The 23,188-nt window shown below is 38.1% G+C and overlaps 1 protein-coding gene across 14 annotated transcripts in view; it reads right to left on the bottom strand.

The window, feature by feature from the left end:
• Positions 1 to 23,188, bottom strand: part of C3G (C3G guanyl-nucleotide exchange factor) — a 70,209-nt gene that overhangs the window by 18,138 nt on the left and 28,883 nt on the right. For 6 of the 14 annotated variants that reach the window (XM_074086556.1, XM_074086564.1, XM_074086510.1 and 3 more), the window contains exons 2-14: positions 17,704 to 17,872; positions 14,676 to 14,784; positions 14,477 to 14,585; positions 13,874 to 14,188; positions 13,514 to 13,655; positions 12,805 to 12,885; positions 12,196 to 12,329; positions 8,511 to 8,613; positions 5,777 to 5,884; positions 5,541 to 5,657; positions 5,168 to 5,278; positions 1,355 to 1,455; positions 34 to 57 (exon numbers count right to left, since the gene is read on the bottom strand). In XM_074086556.1, coding sequence (XP_073942657.1) covers positions 34 to 57; positions 1,355 to 1,455; positions 5,168 to 5,278; positions 5,541 to 5,657; positions 5,777 to 5,884; positions 8,511 to 8,613; positions 12,196 to 12,329; positions 12,805 to 12,885; positions 13,514 to 13,655; positions 13,874 to 14,188; positions 14,477 to 14,585; positions 14,676 to 14,784; positions 17,704 to 17,872 — 1,623 coding nt within the window. The other 8 variants (XM_074086580.1, XM_074086589.1, XM_074086598.1 and 5 more) reach the window with 8 other exon arrangements.

Genomic DNA, 23,188 nt, shown 5'->3' with positions numbered 1-23,188 from the left:
GGAGCTGTTTAGCGCTTGCATGCATCCACTCACCGCTGTATGCGACGCTTTGAAACACTGCGGCACCGCACCGGCACAACAGACAAACATGCCGTTATAACCCCGTTTATATAGCACATAATACTTTACCACCTGACCGCTCTTGTCATTTACACATAACATTATTGAAACTAGATAGTCGTTACACTGTGTAGTAGTAGTGGACGTTACAAAATGCACCGCCGACAACGCCGATTAATCAAAACAACTAAAATCTGTAGAAACAGATAGGTATAAGCAGTTTAATAATAGATATATATCAGCGATCTTCATGATTGTCTGATAAAATGTCTATGTATACCAGTCTATTCCCTGACTACTGCCACATCAATGGAAACTTCAGTCAGCATCAAATGCAAAAAGCAATTATTGATGATAGAAATGATAAACATTTCGCGATGTCAATGTTAGGTGTAGATGACTTAGAAATCAGGAGCTAATATATTACCCTTATTACAGGAGTTAATCCAAACCTAAAAAATATTGATCCCATAGACAAGTGCCCGTGATAGAGTGACAATAGGTGTGAATGTAGAACAAGACAGAAAGTTGATTGTGATCGATTCGAGAAATCAGCACTGAGAGTAAATATTATTAGCATCTTACACATATGCAATCCATATCTCCACATTCTTCGTCAGATTATGTTCATTTATCAGATCGTAAATGATGCAAGATAATAAAATTATGTTAATTTATTTATTCGAACTTACAAATTATTTTTCGATTTACCCAGTTGTTAGTCAGCCAATCCAATCATTTGATACCTTTATAATTTGGTAATCTTAATGGTAATGTCACATTCATGACACAGTGCAAGCATGTTACTTATGCTTTATACATACGAATTGATACTTTCAAGGTTGAACTGAGAATTAAAGGTCATGTCAATTTACTATGTCGTACAGACATATTCAATCATTCACTTTAAGAGCATGCTGCATGCAAGTTTACATATAAGTTTAAATCATAAACAACAATACCAAACCAAACAATCATATTACATACAAAATAGTGTACATTTTCCCATTTTCCCCAAACATTGACCTAATTCTTCAAAAATAAATGACTGCACTTTGTTGAAGTGTTTATATTTTTCCTTTTCACTTTGCAGTTTTAGCTTGACTCCTAAACATCAATACAGTTGCTACTTAAGTCACGATTCCTTAATTTAATTACGTGTTCTCAGGAAATCTCAGGAACCTGACCATCAGACAACAGAGACACAGCAGCATATATGAAAATACACTCGAGTACCTACAGTGATCAAAACTCTTTTAGCTATTGAACGCGAGGAAGTGGATTAGATACTGACTGTGTTTCTTTTTGAGGGGCAGCGGAGGCGGCCGCGGCGGGTGATGGTCGGCGAGCGTGTGCGGCCGCGCCTCGCCGTGCAGCGAACACACTGGGCTTTGTCTGAAACAATGCGCAGGGAAGGTTAAGACATGGTTAAAAGTAACCAAATTAATATATTTTGGTATCTGTTTCGAGTCAGTTCCGTTACGAAACAAGCCTACGATATTAACAATTATAGTTTCAAGCAATGCGTTTAAATTAGTATAGTTAGAAGCTAATTGGTAAATGTTACAGTCGAGGAGTTTGGTATGCATGGTGTAATTAGCATGTTACAAGACTTGCGGATGAGTTGCTTAAAATCAACATCAGAGAGCTACAGTAAAATAAGATGCAGCCGCTGTGACGGGCTGCGAATATAATAAATTAAATTCATAAACTTTAATGCAGGTTTTTAAAGTATAAGCCATATATTTCTTTAACTATTAAGAGCGAATAAAATCAATAAAGATTTCGCTCCAATTATTTTACTCCAGAAGATTAGAAATTAAAATCGCCTTATCCCGCAATTTTATAGTTGGTCTTTTTTCATGACTTGTATTGACTTGTATATTTGCCGAAACAAGTATTTATGTGCCGCAACAGTGCATTAAGCCCATAACACGCAAATAAGTAACGAAGTTTATTATTGTTGTAGCATGACACGAGTGAGTGCGAGAGGGCGGAACGCCTGCTTTAAATAATTGCCCTGAACTAGTGGTAAAGAATAGGCGCTCACTGTGCGCATTCGTTATGGTAGTCTTTCGTCGTTGTTTACTACGTTTACTACGAAGTTAATATATTGGTACTACAGGCAACATAGAATGTAACGAGCGTGCAGTATTAATTTGCTTTTAGTTATTTGTGGCGTTATCTGGGAAAAGGGACCTTGTTGTCGGTTCTAGTTTCCGAGATAATCGCGTTTTAAGTAAAATATTGAAAAAAAAAACATTTTTTCTTTTTTTACTCTATATTAATAAGCAGGGTCTAAATTCTAATTTGACAGAGACACAAGTTATTAAATCGTTTTTTTATGAGTTAAAAAATCCCTTAAAGTTTAGTAAGAAAGGTACCTTACTGTCGGTGCCGCTCTTGAAATGCTTTCTGTGCGCTCGGTATCGGTTTGGAAGACGTGTCGGACGTCGGTACTTTGTCAGCGCGTCATCATCGTCATAATCATCCCAGCCTATATACGTCCCACTGCTGGGCACAGGCCTCCTCTCAGAATCGGTCGGCGCGTAAAAATCGTCAATCAGAATCATCATAAAATGCGTTTTATTAGAGTAAGGTAAATCATCAATAACTGGCCACCATTAGGCGGTAGCCAGTAAGGGCCTTATCACACTAGCGATTTTCGGGCGAGTCGAAAGCGAGTCGTAGGCGATTGCGGCGAAATCGTTATACGCTCGCAGCGAATTCACTGCGCGCTCGCCTCGCTTTCAACTCTCCCGCAAATCGCTAGTGTGATAAGGCCCTTATTGACGATTTACGCCAATTTGTGTCTTTAGAGGCTGATTTATAATAATAATAATAACGATTAATAGTTACAACTACAAATCAAAAGTATTTTTTTAGATCTTATTCTTAACTATGTCACTAAACATTTTACGTCCAACACTAAAGTCCCTTTTCAAATACGTTAATCATTTAGTATTTGTTGAGACAAAATTATAGGTTAATTATAGGTATTAATACTACAGTGTTCTTAAATTAAGACTATTAAAATGAATCGTAAGTTATTAGTCGTTTTCAAATGATATCACTTCATATCACTAAATATTTTACCACGACGATAAGTTCCCTTTTCGAAAATATTATAGTGATTGTACCAACTTTTTACTAAACTTTACCTTGAATTTTGAGACTGAAAAAACTACTTTTTTAAGATTTGATGAATTAACTTGATCTCATTTGGCTATGTTTTAGCGTACTAAATAAAAACGATTGTTGATTTTGACTAATTAATTACATTTGTAAGCCACAAAGTTATTTTTGTTCAAGTATTTTTTTTATATAATAAAAAAACGTTAATTCAAAACTGAGTAGTTCTTATTTAGTGTCCAATTACGCATAATATTTTTTTCTTCGATAAAATCCAATGGAAATATACTATAAATAGAAAATTAAGTAAAATATCTATCAAACTTTTTTTTTTACTTTATGCAAGGTAAACTAACCATAGGAAAACAGTTGTCCAATTACAAAATTGTTCTTGAAAGGTTACATATTTGAATATCGAAAGTTAAAATATCTACGGGTAAAATGTCGATGTTCAAAATATCGATTGTATCACAATATCGAAAGTTGTTATACCTATGGTCAAAATGTCTAAGATTGAAATGTCGATTGATTAAAATATCGAATGAGTAAAAATATCGATAGCCAATATATCTAAGTTGTAAATGTCAACATATTTGAATGTCGAAAATTAATATATCGTACATACAAATCGGCTTTATTTATTGCTCCTTTCTCTTAATAGCATTTATTTTACATAATCTAGTCATTTTGTTATGGTCACAGTTTCAACCTAACCGAACCAAATATTTTTGGTAATTCGTGTTCAATAGGTTAGGTTAGGTTAGTATGACGTCAAGGCGCGAAGCGCCTAAACTGAGCGGAATAGGAGCTCCGCGAAGCGGAGCTCCGTCGACCCCGTCACGTGATAGTTCATACATAGGATTTTCGATACTCTGTACTTCGATATTTTGGACTTCGATGTTTATATCTTTCGATGTCACTTTTGTAGAGAAATATATTTTCGATATATTGGACATCGACATTTTACCCGTAGATATTTTAACTTTCGATATTCAAATATGTAACCTCTTGAAACCTGAAAGCCCGTACAATTTACTCCTCAAATAGCATGTTATCTATGTAACTTCCAACAACAACATACTTTTATTGGGTGTATCTTGAATTCAATTTTCTCATAATCACCTTTTCTGGCTTTTAAGGTTCAACAATTTTTTTTTATATCTATTGAACCTACATGCATGTTTCTTACATGGTTCGATGGCTCGTAAATGTATGTAGATTATGGGGATATCAATAACTCAATACCGACAACAAGGTCCCTTTTCCCAGATAATGCCACATCTATTAAAAATGTACAGCGTAACTAAGTACATACTGGTATGTGGTGTATAATATTCCAACTGGTAAATGTAGGTTATCCGTATTCATTACTTCATGAGAAACAATTTACGGTAATGTTAGGCGCACTTATCTTGTTAGCAGTAACATACTGGGTAATTAACAGAACGAACTTAGAGCGAAATTAAATCTCAAATAGTTAGATTATCACTAGACAGAAACACTTGGGCTGGGACTTGGACAAGTAAGTGGTACGGGCAAGGACTACAATTCAGGAGTCACCATGGAACCTTTTTAAACGAAATGTCATTACGATTTTCCTTGTTAATTAATGCGATGGCACTATGACGTTTACTGTGAAATGGTTCCACGGTGGCTTATGAATTAAAGTCTTGGACCGTACAGTCGAGGGATAAGATATATTAGCAATTTACTACCATGTCGCCTGTCACTTCATGTTCGCATAGGCATGCAAGGCATACAGTGGCAAGGTACTAAAGTGTAAAGGTATCTTTGATCTCAACTGTGTGCTTGCAGATTAAAGGTAGATAAAATTGTAGTATGTGCCCTTTAACCAAAGCTTGACCTATTAATGTGCGTGTATGAGTCTTTCACTGAAACATAGTTCCGTTACGTCTGCTTTGTTATGTGGCTGTAAGTCGTGTAGTGTGTAGATGCGGTGAGCGCCAACAATGACCTGATCTCCACGGTGGGGAAACTGTGCTGGACGTCGGCGCGCGCGCTGCGCCGCGTCTTGACGGGCAGCTCGGGCGGCGTCTCGCTCTCGTCTGACGTGATGCTCGGCAGCCTGCGTTGCGAAACAATTCAGCTTGCGTTAAATTCACCGCGAACACCACCAGCGTCATAAAGCAGCTCGGTTTCAAAGCCTTTTATAATTGGACACATGCTCCGCTTGCCATTGTAAGGTATTGTAAGATTATTTTAGCTAAAAAGCGTTACGATAACGACATTTTGCAAAACAAAATGTTGTGTTATCACGAAGCTCCGCAACGATGCAAATATTCAAACGAAAAGGATAGGTAATGAAGTCGGATAGAGACGACACTCACGTTGTGCTCACAGATTGGTGCGTGGTTACATTTGTCATATTGATTACATTCATGAAGCTCTCAAAACTTTGTCGCGTGCCCATCATTTCGTTCATATACACTGTATTGTCAAAATTACTGCAAAAACAATAACACAAAGCTTCAAACAGAGAAACAAAGGAAAGGAATGAAGAAATGAAACACAAGAGAACACAAATATTTGGAAAATCACACGTAATTGATGATTAAATATTAACCTGTCCGTGTGACTCGAATAGTGGTGTGAAGCGAATGTTGAAGTAAAGCTGTGTTCTGTTGACATTTCGGCGTGGCCCACCGACACGAAACCTGACTCATTGGAGAAACTGTTAAAAAAAAAAGAAAAAAAATGGTCAAGTGCGAGTCGAACTCGTACATGAAAGGTTCCGTAAAAGTTTTTAATTGATGACTGTACTTTATGCCCCTGGTTACCAAAGTACTCGTCAAGACGACAAACGAGTCCAAACTCGATGCGGTCGTGTCGTTTATCACAGAGTTCATATGGTCACTCGCTAGCTTTATCATCAGATCAACCCCATTTTATAATAATATTGCATTGTCATCGGATTTATACATGCGTGTAAAATTTCAGCTCAATCGATTGAAGATATCCACTTCAAATTTTTGAAGTGAAAAGATTCCACCCGAGCAGACATAGTTACATTAGGTACACTGCAAATAAATATAATGCTTGTAATAAGTTTTTCTTAAAAATTTCATTTTTAATACAAGCTTTTTTGCCGAATGTACTTTTGGTTGACTGCACTTGCACTGTCGTCTAAACTACATATCTGTACCAAATTTCAAGTCGGTACTATTAACTATTGAGGAGTTCCCTCCTGCAGAGACGATCCTGGCAGGACCACCAAGATGTCACTAAGTACTAGATTATTGTATTGTCACCAAATTTACATAAGTATGCAAAATTTCAAGTCGATCGGACCACTGGAAATGGGTCAAATTTAGCTTCCAAGATTTGAGCAAAACAAACAATAAATAAATAAATAAACAAACAGGGCAAGCTAAAGAACAGCTTCTAAAAATATCGCCGAAATGTAAGCACTTGTGTAAGTATTTCGAATAAAAAACAATTTGTATTCTCGTCCTCTTTGGTTCTGGCTGTTTGCTTCTGAAGCCATTGCCCGCAACTTGCCGCGCGCAGCTAAAAAAATATATCTGTCAACTCTTTTCATTAGCGGGAAATTCGGCGGACTTCGTATATCGTGTAATTAAATAATAAGAAGGAGGGCGCTGTCATCGTTCATCCACCATTACCTCTCATATTTCGTTTTCTAGATTTTTATTACCGTACAACGGCAAAAACTACTAGACACTGGCAAAATTGTCCTCTGATGGACAGAGCCATATTTTTTTAAAGAAACAACAACAAATAATAAGAAGCTCGACTAGTGTGAATAAATTTTAAACTGTATTATAAACCATGTAAATAGTGTTAAATACTTAGTATGATTTTTTTAGTGTAAAAAACAATAGGTAAACATAGCGATTAATACGGTGTGGATTTGGCGAGCGCTTTATCACAGTTTGCTTCATTGAGGTTTGTGGTTCATAAATTGCTTTATTAATTTTGCACAAAAACGAATAAACCACACAATAAGGCAGTCACTATATTATACTATCTAAGCTTTTATAAAATATCATTAAAATCGCAAACTTAAAGGTAATTATTCAAACGACATAGCTACCCGTGGCTAGGCGACTCGGTCGCCTTAGCAACGGCTAATAACGCTTAGCCACCAAAAAACGCTGAAAAAAACTCGTTTCTTGTATGACGACCCCCTTTAATTTTAACTTTATTTTATTTTTAGTATTTGTTGTTGTAGCGGCCACTGTAATACATAATCTGTGAAAATTTAAAGTGTCTAACTTTTACGGCTTCAGAGATAGAGCCCTGTGACAGACGGACAGACAGACAGCGGAGTCTCAGTAATAGGGTCCCGTTGGCACCCTTTGGGTACGGAACCCTAAAAATCTGTCATTTGGGATCCAAAAAATGCAGGCTACTTACTTAAAAAAAAATGCTTGGCGTGATGTTGCTCTTGCATTAGGATGACACGTAGAAGTAAGAACAAAATAATTAGTTTGCTTGCCTCACAAGCAAATAATGAAGATTTTCTCCTACTAAACAATATAATTCGCCACCAACGACGTTTCTTCCGGACTTCAGTTAAGTAATAAATACATAAAAATAAAAGCAGCACCAGCTATCACGACCTTCCGTCGTCGGCATGGTGTCGGCATATTCGCAAAAACTAGTGGTACAGCTTTTGAACAAGATTCGCGTTACACGATTCGCATCGAGTTCTCTTACATTACACGTTACACTCGTCTGGAGCCGGCATTAGATCCAACGGTCGAAATTGAATTGCGGGATTGGACTTAATTCCCACAAACAACATCATGACATTAAATCCAGCGGTTGAGATTTTGAGATAGTATCCCGATCCCATGAGAATATTGGGATAAAAAGTAGCCTATTTGTAATTTCAGATGTCTAGCTATTTACACACCAAATTCCATCCAAACCAGTCGAAACATTTTAGCGTAAAGGAGTAACAACTGTCCCGTTGTCTGTCTGTCTGTACCTAATCAAACCTTGTAAGTTAAATTCGACCAACTTTCAGTAGTTGGATTGACTTGAAATTTGGTATACTTATGTAAATTGCGTGACAATACAATAATGTGGTAGTGACATCCTGGTAGTCCGGCCGGCCAGGATATTCTCCACAGGACGGAACTCTTCAACGGTTAATGGTATCGACTTGAAATTTGATATGCAAATGTAGTTTGGGTGTCAATTCAGGTACAGTCAACAATAAGTACAGTCAGCAAAAAAAACCTTCTATTAAAACCAAAAATGTACTTATTATTAGTAGGGAGTAAATAAGTACGAAACTGCTTTTGTACTACTTTTTGTACTGGACAACGTACCGATTATGGTTAGAGTGCGCGTTCACATGAATGCTATTCACGTGCGACTCCTGTGACTCGAGCGAAGCGCGCATTTCGCCGGCGCTACTGCAGCTGCAAATACCTGGAGAAGATTACATTTATATGACATCTGGTATACAATACTACAATAGATACTGCATTAACATTACATCTTTTTCATTACACTTGCTCGTAAACAGTGTCGTAACATGCAGGCTGCCATGGTTGCAACCCCCCAAATAAAACTCTCGACCTTAATGTGCTTGTCATGAAACCCGTTGTCGGTAAATAAGTCGTTGCCCGTACTAATTTTCTTGTCATTCATGCTTCAGCCCAAGGTCGGTAAATGAGTTTGTTACTGCATGGCGTGCAGCAGCGCGCGGAGCTGGCGCTGCCAAAAGCGCAGAAAATATTAGTTTTTCTTTTACAAATATACAATTTTACTCGCAAATGTGATGAAAAACATTGTATGTCGCACGGGCGGTACTAGAATTACGAACATCGACTCATTAAAGCCCTCAGTCTTCGACTTCGGGCTTCTAATAGACTCTCGTTCGTAATTCCTTATTTACCGCCCTTAAGACACAATGTACTATTAGTTAGCATTCAACGGCGAATGCATCAATCTCTATAATATACGACCGAACTACCGTTTTCACTGTTACGTTTCTCTTTAGGTGACTATAATATATATTAACGCTGTACGAATATCTGTAGTGTGTACAGCCGTCGTATAGCCCACTGACCCTTTTACTGTTACGTTCATTCGCTGAACATTCGAGTCCATTTGCGGTACATAAAAACTTCCGGCCCTGACGGCCAGCTGCAAACGCGATACTTAGCAACTTTTTATCAAGTATGAAGTACTTGCAGACAAAGCAAAATTCGCAGAGCAATCTAATAACTTTTTAGTGTTCAATATACTAATGCGGAACGTAATTTTGGTAATGTTATTGCTAAACATACTATTCTTTAAAATTAAACGAAATATTTTTTCCGAATAAACAATCAATACTAGTGTTTGCTAAAAATGACATCTTCTTAACTATCCTTGCTTATTTCATTGAAATCAGAACTCTACACATGAACAAAATTGTAAGTCAAGCTGACCATTGGATGTGGTTCAAATTCACTTACAAGATTTAAAGATTGCAAATTTACTTGCAAGATTTGCCCTTAAATTGGCTTAAATCTTGTATCGAAATTTATTTGTTTTATTTATGTAAGACGTGAAAAGGAGACATAACTTTATATACATATCAACAAGATCCATCCAAAGGCGGTAATTGCGAACAGTGGTATAAACAAAAAACTTTCGCAATATCCGTGTCCGTTCGCAATGATAATTTTATAGGCTTGTCAATTGATTCGCTTAAAGCATAGACAGAAATATATACATTATGATTTATTGTACAGTCAAGGGCAAAGATATCGACACGGCCAAAGTTGCAAAAATATGTATACACGGTCTTTGTAACTTGGCGTTTTTGTAACTTTGGCCGTGTCGATATCTTTGCCCTTGACTGTATCATTCTATTAAGAAACTTGAGTTAAAAACATGTTTACAAATAATTTATAATTGTGTATTTAGGCCATCTCATCTCATAATCGCCCAAGTGCAGTTTTTAAATAAAAAAACCTCCATGATAATAAGATATTTGAGGCAGAAATATCATCAAAATATTAAATTATCTTTTTGCCATATTTTTACGTTCTTAGTTCTAATGATGTGCAGGTTAGATCTATTTAATTTTTCTTGAAATTTTTATTATGAATTTACTTACAAAATATTTGAAGGCCCCTGTATAAAGAACGGCAATCGTAAAATGATGTGTCATTTTTCAAGTTGTCGTTTTTTCATTCAATTTATTCGTGCCAGTTCTTGTGAATCGTCCTATAACTTTTAATTTATTTTATTAATTATACTTTATCCTTATTCTGTAATTATAAGTGTAAATATTTGTTTTGCCAACCTGTTACTCTTTAGGACTAAGACCTGTAATGTAACTTGTTGTATTTTTGATCTTTAATAATAATAATAACAGATCGATCAAACCGCCAGGCAGTGCTCGTCGACGTCACCATCCCACATGACGAGAACCTCGTGAAGGCCGAGAAGGACAAACTCAGCAAGTACCTTGACTTGGCTCACGAGGTGACTGCTATGTGGGATGTTGACTCGACAATCATTGTCCCGATAGTCGTTTAGCAAACGGTCTAATAGCGAAGAGTCTCGACCAACATCTCAAGAGACTCTCGCTAGATGGCTGGATCAAGGGCCAGATACAGAAGGCAGTACTTCTGGACACGGCACGCATCGTCCGGAGGTTCCTCAGTCTGCGGCCCTGACCACCGGTAGCTTGGGCCCTACCCCGTTACCGGCGGCAAACTAGGTTAGGTTTTTATAATATTTTTATTTTGTATGTACTTTTCTGTATTTTACTTTTTAGAGCTATTATAAAAACCTAAGAATGAAAGAAAAATAAAGAACATAATAATAATAATAATTTACAGCCTGGGCCCAATTGCACAACAAATTACAAGTATTAGCGATTTTGTATTGAAATTCACTAATACTATTTGCTTGTTATTTGTTATGCAATTGGGCCCTGGTGTTCTTAAACAGGAATGCAAAAATTTTGAATTGATAAAAACTAACGGGGTGAGTACTGTGTGTACCCGCCCCCGGATCGAAGTAAAATTTTAGCGAAAGATATTATGTACACCCTGTGTGTACAACTCATAAATTTTCGCACAAGCTTATATTACGTCCAGAATAGGCAAACCAAAATAAAAATCGCAGCTGCAGCAATAGTCCTAAAAAATGTGCATAGTTTATTTTATTCGCGGCTTCGTTCGCGTTTTTTTTTCTATGGAAGCCCAACTTGTCCAGAACCGAATTACATGCCTTATTTTCTCCAAATACATCCGCTCCTGTACTCATAGATAGACTAAAATGTATTTTGTGTTTAATGTTTGTCTTTATTGCCTGAACATGAAGGTCGTGTATACATAGTTTTAGCACTTTGGCTGTATTCATATCTTTGTTGCTGACTGTAGATGGTTCCTAACACATAACATAATGTCATGATTAGTATAGTCAGATATATCAGCGGTTAAAAAAACGTTCAATGTTTTTGTCAAAAAATAATATGATATGATCTACGACAAATCATCAGAGGAAATAATTTAGTGTAGAAGAAAAGAGAACACTCTCTGTGTAGACTGTGTATGGCAAATGTGTCAGTCGAAGGTGTTAAATAGGCGGCGCTTCTTTAGCAAGAGGGTAAACCAGGAAGTTTTACAACCATAAACGCTTGCTCATCTACTAAATTATTCCAGTCTTGTTACTCTTGTGCCACTATGGAGGGATTTAAACTGTAATTTACCGCTTAAAGCTGGACATTTGCAACTTTTCTCCCGAGATTGTTCTCCTTCTCTCCACACTCTCGAGAAGAAAAGTTTCGCTAAATGGCCATTCAGTGTAATTAGTTGTAAATTTCTGGGCACATCTTTGACATAAAGAACTTAAATATTTATTTTTTATTCATCATCATCATCAGCCCACAGCAGTCCACTGTTTTTTATTAGTGGTCTAAAACTTTTCCATTGCTATTAACGAATTCAAATTAAAGCTAAATTGTGCAAAACCATACTGTACCGAATGAGTTATGGTTATACTGACCGACTAAGTCCGAGGTCGGCGGCGTGACGAACACGCGGTCGCGGCTGCTGGAGTCGTGAGCATGCCTGTCCTCGTCGTTGGACACGTTGAGCATCGAGTCGAGAGAGCCACTGCTGTGCGACTGGAGTGACAATCTGCCGGGAAATAGAATTGTAAAATATCGCTTCACGATTGTGCATTATGATCAATTTCTCAGGCAATCAAGGATTTCTCATACTAAGTTCCAGGGATGCGAAATACGGTCTGTATCATGTGTGCAGCTAGTAAACTTGAAAGATTCCGTAAAAAATAAGAAATCCTTAGAAAAACATTACTTGATTTTTTCGCAAAGGCTACGGAACCCTATCTTAGGCTTGTCCGACGCGCGCTTGGCCGGATTTTTACGTACGGATATAATATAATGTAAATCAATCAATTATTTTAATGACACTCACATTATCTACCAATAAGAGTCACCTAATACGCGTTACCGTCATCGATTATGATTACGTCGTTGATTACCATATGAGAATCCCATCTTTGGCACAAATAACCTCAAAATTTTATTGATTTAGGTTATTAAGAAATTTTGCTTTTATTAAACGATATAAGTATTAAATTATTACTCGCCTGTCAATAGATTGCGCTATGAGGGAATTGTCGTTTGCAGAACGCCGCTTGGGCGGCAGAGGTGGGGCCAACTCGATTTTCCTGTAACACACAACTCTCACTAAGTTTAGCTCCACCATACGAATAGTAGAAAGCGGCAGAGAATCATACGATGACAACGTCAACATTTACACAGTTTACTAGTGTGGTTTAACAAGATTTCTATGACAGACCCTACTAATTACTTGTATGATATTTTCTTGTATATACCCAATAAATAACATGTTACATTCTTGGTCCGGTAAAGCGTGAAGGGTGTATTCAAACTATCGATTTCGTTTTAAGCTAAGGAAGCATAAGTTCAAATGTGTGTTGTTCAAACAAAATAAGGTCAAATGTGTTTCAAAAGTATCTTTCCGCCCTTGACCTAGATTACCATTGTTGAGAACTCAAGATTACGATAACAACTCTTTTCCTACAATCAAAAGCAAAGATAAAATCTTTCAGATAATGCACTGCAACACCTAGAACTCAACTGATGCATTCATCTGACTTTTAAAACACTTGAATTCTTTCGGACATCGTAATCATTGTACCTAGAATGTCCCGAGTCAAGCAATTGCTAAGTGGGAAAGAACTTTGGGCATGAATACAGACACTACAATGATGGTTAGTTTTATGCCTTTTATCTTCCATTAACATTGCACAAATTTTATATAGGTAATATTACCGGTTCGGACGAGCCGGTTTGGGCGGCGGCGAGTCAGGAGCATCGAGCACCGACTCTGAGGAGTGTGACGCTCGCACTCCCGAGGATTCAGAGCTGGTGTCGCCAGTAAGCAGCGAACGCTCTTTGGGCGTCAACGGGATGTCTAAAAAGCAAAATAATATTTTTATTGGCAAAAGATAGAATTAGGATTTGAAATATTTGACAAATAAAGACGCATAAAATACTCTTAAACATTAATATCATAAGTAAGTATCATCTGTTTGACAGCTTTTTTACAATCCGCCCAAATTAGTTTAGCCGAGGGTGTTTTGACGTGTTAAGAATAATTGATTCAAAATCAAAGCATTTGTTAACTGTTACCAGGTAAGGAGTTCCTTTGAGTGGAGGCGCGGGGCGAGACGAGTGCCGGTCGAGGCGACAACGCCGGTCGCGTCATATGCTGCTGGGCTAACGCTGCCACTTCTTCCACAGCGGACGTCACTCCTTTTACCACAGAGTTGACGTGTTCCTCGGACAACGCCGCTGCTGACGTGTCCAGCTCTACATTCCCCGCGTCAGCCCGCAAACTGACTGCTGCGATCTCATCACACAACTGAATAAGCTTGGCTAGAGCGTTACACAGACGTTTCACAGCGCTCATGAGAGACGGTGAACGGCCACTGTACGGCTTAATAGCTGAAAAAACAAAACAGATACGACATAAGTATTCTTAACTCTACTTAATGCGATCGCTAGATACATTTAAAATATAAAACTTATTAACGCGATTTCTGGACTTTTAATGGTAAATGCTATTTCAAAAGTTTTATTTAGCGTTAAATCTGATATATTTTTTACACTTCGATATAGTTATATCAATTTTGTATGGCGTTACTACGTTGATGTAAAGCGGCCGAGTGCATCAACTGTTGATTTTGAACGTACAATTCAATTACATTCGTCATACATAACATAAATATTTACCTTTATGAATGTTAGCGATGGACTCGAAAACAATGGTGCCGTTATCAGGAAGCATCTCCAATTTTTTCTTTTTAATCACATCGGAAAAATGTTTCAAACCGAACGTTACCTGAAATAAGAGCATTGCAATACACCAGTTGAAATAAGCACGGAATTAAAACGTTCGTAACTCAGAAAAAAGCTGCGGCTAGTAACGGACCTCTTTGACTAGCCGTTCCAGTTCTTTGGCAGGCGTGACTTCCCCCTCCTCGGACGTGGATGTTTTCGCAGCCATGTTGCGAATTTTAGGACTAAGCGGCGAGTGCGATCTAAAGTAAACAAACAATATTTATTATTATATCTCGTATACCTAGGTATAAAGGAGGTTATTGTACTACTCAAAGGACAAAACAGGACTGGGACCAATGGGTAATCAAACCCATGAAAGTCAATGTTAGGTCTAAAATGTTGGTTGTTCGCAGTAATTTAAAATTACTGATCACTGCTATATAATATTAACGCATTTCGCAAAAAAAATATCCATTGAATACTAGTAATTCGAGGTTCATAACAAAAAGCAATTCATTTACAAAAATATTGTTATTCGTTAGTTGGAATGTGTTGCGAAAGAAGTTGCTTTGCATGCAAGCCCACAGTGAGCACACGCATAACAAAGCTGTCTTAGTTGATATTCAAGAAAGAGGTCCCGAGTCACCTTACTCTGCAAATGCTTGCTTAAACATAAACACTACGTGTGTGTGACCACCAACCTGAATTACCAATCTCTATCTAGCGTACTTACCGGGTAGTGAATTATAACAAGCCGTAAGTAGTTAAAAAATAATTGTAACATCGTACCCGTGCCCATTTTTAACTAGCCTCCGGCGAAGCTTATTCGTGCGTTTGTCGATCCAACCACCAAACGGCGAGCGCACAGAGTGCGACATTTATTCAAATCCGAACCCGATCTTTCACAGTAAACAACCAACTTGGTCACAACACTTGTCACAATGTTTGAAATGTTTACAACGAAACTAGGTCCGCCGCCAAACGGTTACAGTTAAAAGTCGTGTCTGACAACGACAAAATAAATAAAAAGCAATTTAGTCATGGTCTCCGCGCACTGACATTAAAATGTAATCACTTCACAGAGGCCTCACTAAACTAATGAGATTTCAGCGGACAATGTCACTAATGAGTGTGACACTCGCCACTCGTGACTCACAACCGCCGTTTAGTGAAATGTCTATACACAATATCGACGCGATAGGGCCGGTCCGAGCGACAATGCGTATTGCTACTTTACGCAATTCCGTACAAAGGTTAGCAGCTGTTCGATTTGTCGTTTTTAAATAGTCTCAAGTAAACTAACTACACTAGGCTAGCTCGTACCGTACACGTTACGCCATTGTTTTCACACTGGCGGTCGAGATAAAACTGTTAAAATGAGCGACACTTTCTTATGACTTATGATGTTAGTTGAAGATAGCGAAGTTATGTATGTAAATTTATCAATTCAGATAAGAAACAATACTGTTTGTAGATATCATCACAGTGTACACAACTCATCTGATAATGATCCCCCGCCACATGAGTTCACTGTAAGGAATGCTAACATGTAATTTTATTTTTAAAAACTTGACAAGGACAGTTCGAATATTTATGTTATCCTGTATGTACATATAGTGTTGTTATAAATGAACCTGATTTTCCTTAATCAAATAAAATTATTAGAACCAAATATAACATGCTTTGAACCATTAGAACTTAACACAGTTCGATCGGTGAACAAACTACGAAAACTTTAATAATTTGCTACAATAATCACTCCAAGAGCTATTTTCCGGACGTGTGTCTCGGAGGCCAGACTGAAGTAAACTACCTCAATAGCTCAAGTACTGAAAACCCACCCCTTTCATACCTGACGTCATGTCGTTAAATAAATACCTAAGGAAATCCGCCGCCACCCACAACTTGTGGGCACCAAGTCGAATATGCGCCTTTAGATCCGGCACGAGCTCCTCATTCGCAGGTGACACGTAAAAATAGATTGAAAATCACACGAAAAATCATCATCCACTATTAGTACCGTATTAAAAACTCTAAATAACCAAATTTGCAAATAAAAGAGGCGTACCGCGTATTAACGTGTTAACGACACAAAATTTTAAACTCGACTGCTCGGACGATGTCGGTCACCCTCAGTTACAGGTAAAGTAATTTAATAAATCATTACATCATGACTCATAAGTGCACAAGTATAGAGGACGCTCAAGGTAAATTGAATTGAAATGACAAATAAAATAATGCAGTTTTGTACTCAAAATACCCGCTACGACACGCCATAACTAACCATACATATTTCAAAAAAATCAAGAAAGGTGACTTTGTTGTGTACCCTCTAACTTTCATGTATTTTACGAGATGGCTTGGCTACCTTATTATTTAATTGTAATACGGTTTCTAGGGTTCCGTAGTCCTACAAGAAACCCTTCTATCTTAGCCATATCCGTCCGTCCGTCGGCGGCTTTGCTCAGAGACTACCAGTGCTAGAAAGCTGTAATTTATCACGGATATATGTAGCAACTAAGCCGACAAAATTGATAAAAAATAAATTTGATTTTTTTTTGCGTTGCTCCCATAGACATAAAGTGGGAGGGAAGGGGTGATTTTTTTCTCGTCGAACCCTATAGTATGAGGTATTGTATTTTTCGATTCAGTAATTTTTTTGCGAAGTATTCAACATTAAACTACAAATTTTCATTAAAATCAAGCGTCGTAAAATTTCTAACACCTATACAAAAAATCCAATATTTTTTTTTTATTCTTCTGAATGGAAACCGAGCAAGTGGGTCTCTTTATGGTAAGAGATCACCACGGCCCATGAACACCTGCAACACCAGGGGTATTGCAGATGCGTTGCCAACCTAGAGGCCCAAGTTGGGATACTTCAAGTGCCAGCAATTTCACCGGCTGTCTTACTCTCCACGCCGAAACACAACCGTGCAAGCACTCCTGTGGTAGCAATCCGGGCGGACCTTGCACAAGGTCCTACCACCTGCAACTCCGATTGCCCGAATAGATAAATATATTGTAAATCAGACAAAAAATCAATACAAAAGGTGGAAATCCACGTTTATCATTGGTCACACAAAACATCAACATTGTGTTCTGGGGCACGCAGCGGATGGAGGGGAAGCGAAGATGGTTTTAATTTGAATTCATTGTTTAAACGATTGTCTACGTACCGTATCGCTGAGGATAGATGGGGCGGATGATGCTGCTGCGCCGGCGAGCGCATGTTGGAGATGCGCTCGAGCAGGTCGTCCTTGAAGGAGCGCGCGCGCCGGGCGAGCTTGTTTGCCCCGCGCAACGACCCGCGGTGCCCCGAGCCTGCCTCGCCACACGAATCGCCCTCTACAATCATAAAGAACCAATTCATTTAGTCACCCACCGTGCCCCACTGCTAATTTGCACATCTAACGTCGACATTCTAGTGTAGTATTCATACAAGCCAAATATTACATTGATTTCGAAAAACATATAATATATTTTTCAAACAACTGTATAATTAATTAACATCAGTGACATAACCAATTCAAATTGAAATTATAAAGTATTCGCAATGGATGATGACATTGATGAAAACCATATTTGCTCTAGACAAATAAGGCTAAGTGACGATCAAGCAGAACAGAAGGCATTGTAATATTAATATTCGTGCCAAGTTTCCCATTGCGTTGCAGGAATATGACATAGGTACCAGTAGCAAAAGACGGTGTAAGTTGTAGTCATTTCAATTATATTTGTGCAAAGGGAGCAATGTTTAGTTAAAGAAATGCGTACCTACTTACAAAAGTACTTCAAGGATAATAAAAAAAATGACGTAGGCCCACAAATGTGTCACAACCACAACTGAGATTCACTCGAGTTCGCAACCAGTAAACTTCGTAGCGGGAATAGTAATCAAAGCGGTACGTTCTGTAGTAAACATAAGTTTATCAGCAGCGATGACGCGCGAGTTTATAAATACACTCGGAGGCGACAGCAGGACGCGCCCGAAGCCGCTGCGAGTGACGACTGAGCGGACCGCAGTCGTGCAAACAGACAGTACCTACCACAGAACGACCGCGCGGACTCCGCCGGCCGACCGCTGCCTGCTCGCTGCATGCTACGCGCCTCCGCCCGCCGGCGACACTTCCTGGCCAGGCCACACATCATAAACGCTTACCATGCTGTGTTTAACATCACTTACGCAGTCAGCACGTAGCTTTGCTGCCCTACACTGTCGCCATGCCACTGAGCGCATTCATACTCGTTCAATACATCCGTTAGAAAAGATATCTTCAGTAAGTTTGTATTTTATTTTACTATACTTAGCGGCAAAAAATCTGGCCCGCAAATGTATGCAGTTATAGATAATTTTGTATGGAGAGTGGGACAAATTTTGTGCCGCTCAGTATGTTCTTTTGTTTAGAAAGTAAATGAAGTGTCAGAGCAAAGATATCGATCTACTTAGATAACTAATAAAATATTGAGTATTAATGGCGCCTCGGATTGTAAAATAGACCAAAGTGAGATTCGCGAAAGAAAAGAAAGAAAGAAAAACATTATTCCACTATTTAATCCCACTAATATGTATGTATTATAAATGCGAAAGTTTGTAAGTCTGTTTGTTTGTTTGTTACCTCATCACGTCTAAACCGCTGAACTGAATTAGATGAAATTCGGTATACAGATAGTTTGGAGTCGCAGGTAAGGATATAGGATAGTTTTTATCCCAGAAACTTGCATAGCAATAAACGAATTCTACGCGGACGAAATCGCGGGCAACAGCTAGTTATGAAATAAAATAGGTAGACACAAATCAGTCTGCCGCTAACACCTAGAAATCCGTGACTGGAAGACTGAGGTGCCGCGGCTATTTTTTTAGCATATTGAGGAGCACGGGGATGCCCGTCCCCTGCCGTTATGGTCCCCGAGCTGGTAGGCACGACAAGTGTTCCGGCGCGCCTACAGCGATGGAGTAAGGAGGATTGTCCTCTGGGTTGGGTCCAAGAATGGACAACTGTTGCGCTTCCGGGCTATGGATGCTAACAGTTCCCACAGCCCGGTTGCAATAAGGCAGCAAAGAGGAACACCCTGGGGTTTTTAGTGGGTACACCGTCCCCTTCTGGGGCGGGATTCCCACATACCCACCGGTCTCCCCGGGCCGTTGAAGTCCGTAACGGATTTTCCCCAGGATTAAAAAAAAAAAGGTCAGAGCTCCGTCAAAGCGCGAAACGCCAAAACCACGCATGACAGGAGCTCTGCGAAGCGAAGCTTCATCGACTCGGTTTCATAAAATTTACTGTTTTGGTTTCCATTTAAAAAAAAAACAACAATAATTAGTTGGGTGTTTTGATGAAACAGGAGCAAAATGACGAAGTTTTGGTTAGTGATTTTTTAACAAATGTCCACTAGATCAGAGCACACCTTATGCCAAAGTGTTTTGACGTTATTCGGTTCAAAAAAATCTATAAAAGGAAATACGAGAGATACAGATGGATGACCAATGACAGCGCGAATTACAAAATTATGGTTAAAATGGAATTCAACTTATTTATGGCGATAGTACTATTTGTGGAGCTAAAGTTTTTTTTATTATATCTGGATATCCGTGAAATACTAGCCATATGGTAAGCGCCGAAAATAATCACTAAAAAAGCACTCGAGTCACATTTCGATCAAAGAATAGAATAGATAATAGGTGCAGAACTTTACGATATTCCCAATAAGAAGAAAGGCATTGGCAATATTTAGAAGAATAATATTTTTTCTTTTACAAATATAAAATTTTACTCGCAAATGTGATGAAACATTGTATGTCGCACGGGCGGTACTAGAATTAGTAACATCGACTCATTAAAGCCCTCAGTCTTCGACGTCGGGCTTCTAATAGACTCTCGTTCGTAATTCCTTATTTACCGCCCTTAAGACACAATGTACTATAAGATAACCATAAACTTTGTTTGTACCAGCCTTGCTACTGCTATATCAATTATTCTGTATTGTTGTTGATTTTTTTTTGCTAGATGTAACTGAATTAAATATCAAATCAATTTCCGCACTAGTTACTGAAATAATACACTGCGACAGAATGACAAGTGACAATTTAAAACCTTTACTTTCTATTTTTAACTGACTTCAAAAAACCGGCCGAGAGCGTATCGGACACGCCCGAAATAGGGTTCCATAGCCATTACGAAAAAATTAAGTCATATTTTGTAAGGATTTTGTATTTTGTACGGACTATTCCAAGTTTAGGTATATTTTATAACTTAGGCTGCTATTTACTCTTAAACTACTAATCATTCTCAAGAAAACTTAACCGTTATAGTTTTCCTTGTAAGTTTGATAACTTACTACCATCCTGAATGTATTCAAATTTTTCCACCCAACGGTTAAGATTTTAGAGGGGGGGGACAGCTCGATTTTAAGACGTATCCAACGATAACCCACAATACAAGGTAGGTACAAAAAAATATTTTTTGAAATTTGTACCATTTTGTCGACATAGTTTACATAAATATTCGTGCAAAATTACAGTTTTCTAGCATTGATAGTCCCTGAGCAAAGCCGCGGACGGACAGACATGGCGAAACTATAAGGGTTCCGTTTATGTCATTTTGGCTACGGAACCCCAAAAAGGCAAGTGTATTATATATAAATAAAATAAATAAATAAATATCACGGGACAATTCACACCAATTGACCTAGTCCCAAAGTAAGCTTAGCAAAGCTTGTGTTATGGGTACTAAGCAACGGATAAATATAATTATATAGATAGATACATACTTAAATACATATTAAACACCCAAGACCCGAGAACAAACATTCGTATTTTTCATACAAATATCTGCCCCGACACGGGAATCGAACCCGGAATCTCAAGCTTCGTAGTCAGGTTCATATCATACAACAAAAGCACCAAGCAAGGCTGACAGAGTCATTCTAATTTTACCATTGCTAAAATACATACGAGGGGCGGCTGAAAAGTTCTAAGCCTAATGTACTTTGAGGTTGCATATGTGTTAGCTGTACTGGCCACTAAAAAGACCATTTAAAAAGTAAATAATTAAAAGAAAGAAATGACGTGTTTCTTTTATTACATCTCGAGATATCCGACGATGTGTGAATTAACAACGCATATCACGAAAATTGAGCTCCGTGCAGTTATTAAGTTCCTCACGAAAAGTGACAAATCGCCGAAAAGTATTTTTGAAGAAATGGCTAGTATTTACGGCGCATCCGGCCCTTTTCATGCCACTGTTAAAAAATAAAGTCGACTTTTTAAACTTGGACGGGAGTCGATCGAAGACGATCCTCGCTCAGGGAGGCCAATATCGGTTGTGACTGAAGAAAATACTGAAAAAGTCAAGAAGTTAGTATTAGAGGATCGGAGAATTTGACAAATAGCTGAAGCCACAAGGTATTAGTAAGGAAAGAGTTGGAGAGATTTTGCATCAACATTTGCATATGACAAAAGTTAGTGCGTGTTGGGTGCCGAAAATGCTCACAGTTTTCGATAAAGAACGTCGTGTTCAAACTTGTCAGGCATTTTTAGAATTGTGTGAAGATGGTTTAGATGAAGTTTGGTCCCGTATAGTAACTGTTGATGAAACATGGATCAGACAGTATGATCCAGAGTCGAAATCTGAATCTATGCAGTGGATCGAAAAGGGTGAAAGGCCACCGAAGAAATACAAGGTTCAAAGATCGGCGTTTAAGCTAATGGCCACCGTGTTTTGGGATCGCGAAGCCATTCTTTTATTATTTGGTAAAAGGCTCTACAATAAATGCAGTTTATTATGCCGAGCTATTAAGAAAGGTGCGACAGGCCATAGTCGAGAAACGAAGGGGCAAACTGAGCAAAGGCATTTTGTTTTTGCAAGACAAGCATGATTGCTCTAAAGGAAACTGGCTTCGAGGAAATTGATCATCCACCTACAGTCCAGATCTTGCCCCTAGCGATTATTTTCTATTCAGCAATTTGAAGACAGATTTAGGGAGAAAGCGATTTGGCAGTGATGAAGAAATGAAGGTGGCTGTACAGGAAAATTTCGACAGCCAAAATAAAATTAATTTTTTTAACGGTCTAAAAGCATTATTTAAAAAATGTAATAAATGCATTGAATTAAAAGATTATATTTTCTACCTCAGGCTTCGAACTTTTCAGCCGACCCTCGTAATTCATAAAATTAATTTCTTAATATTATGGTGTTGTTATGTTACTTCACTTCGACAAACGGCTGAATTTAGTGATAATGATATAAATACTATAAACTACCTGGTTATTAACTTTTTAACACTTATTTGGTACTTATTCTGATTTAACCGTTCTTAAAGGAAGTAAGGTATGCAAACGTTAAATACAAAATTAGTTCTTAAAATCTCATAACCTCATTATGCAACGGTTGCATAAAATACCGTATTCTACTAATCAATTACAAAATGGTCAACATTAACAAACGAACGATAGTTAATGTTAATAGGTACGTATGTTGAATGTGCTTATATTTAGGCACGAATGAGTTGTAACTTAATTAATAAGCTTTTTTTCTTCGGCCTTAACATTATCGCAACAATGGGCACAATAGTGTGGCGTTCCCGCGTCTCTTACAACTTGTTATACAATACCTACCAAGAATTCCATTTACGGATGCGTTTCCACGTTTCGCAGATTTTCTTACC

The sequence above is a fragment of the Choristoneura fumiferana genome, chromosome Z (assembly GCF_025370935.1).
Source record: "Choristoneura fumiferana chromosome Z, NRCan_CFum_1, whole genome shotgun sequence".
Lineage (NCBI taxonomy): Eukaryota > Metazoa > Arthropoda > Insecta > Lepidoptera > Tortricidae > Choristoneura > Choristoneura fumiferana.
This window is presented reverse-complemented; position numbering and strand designations above follow the sequence as displayed.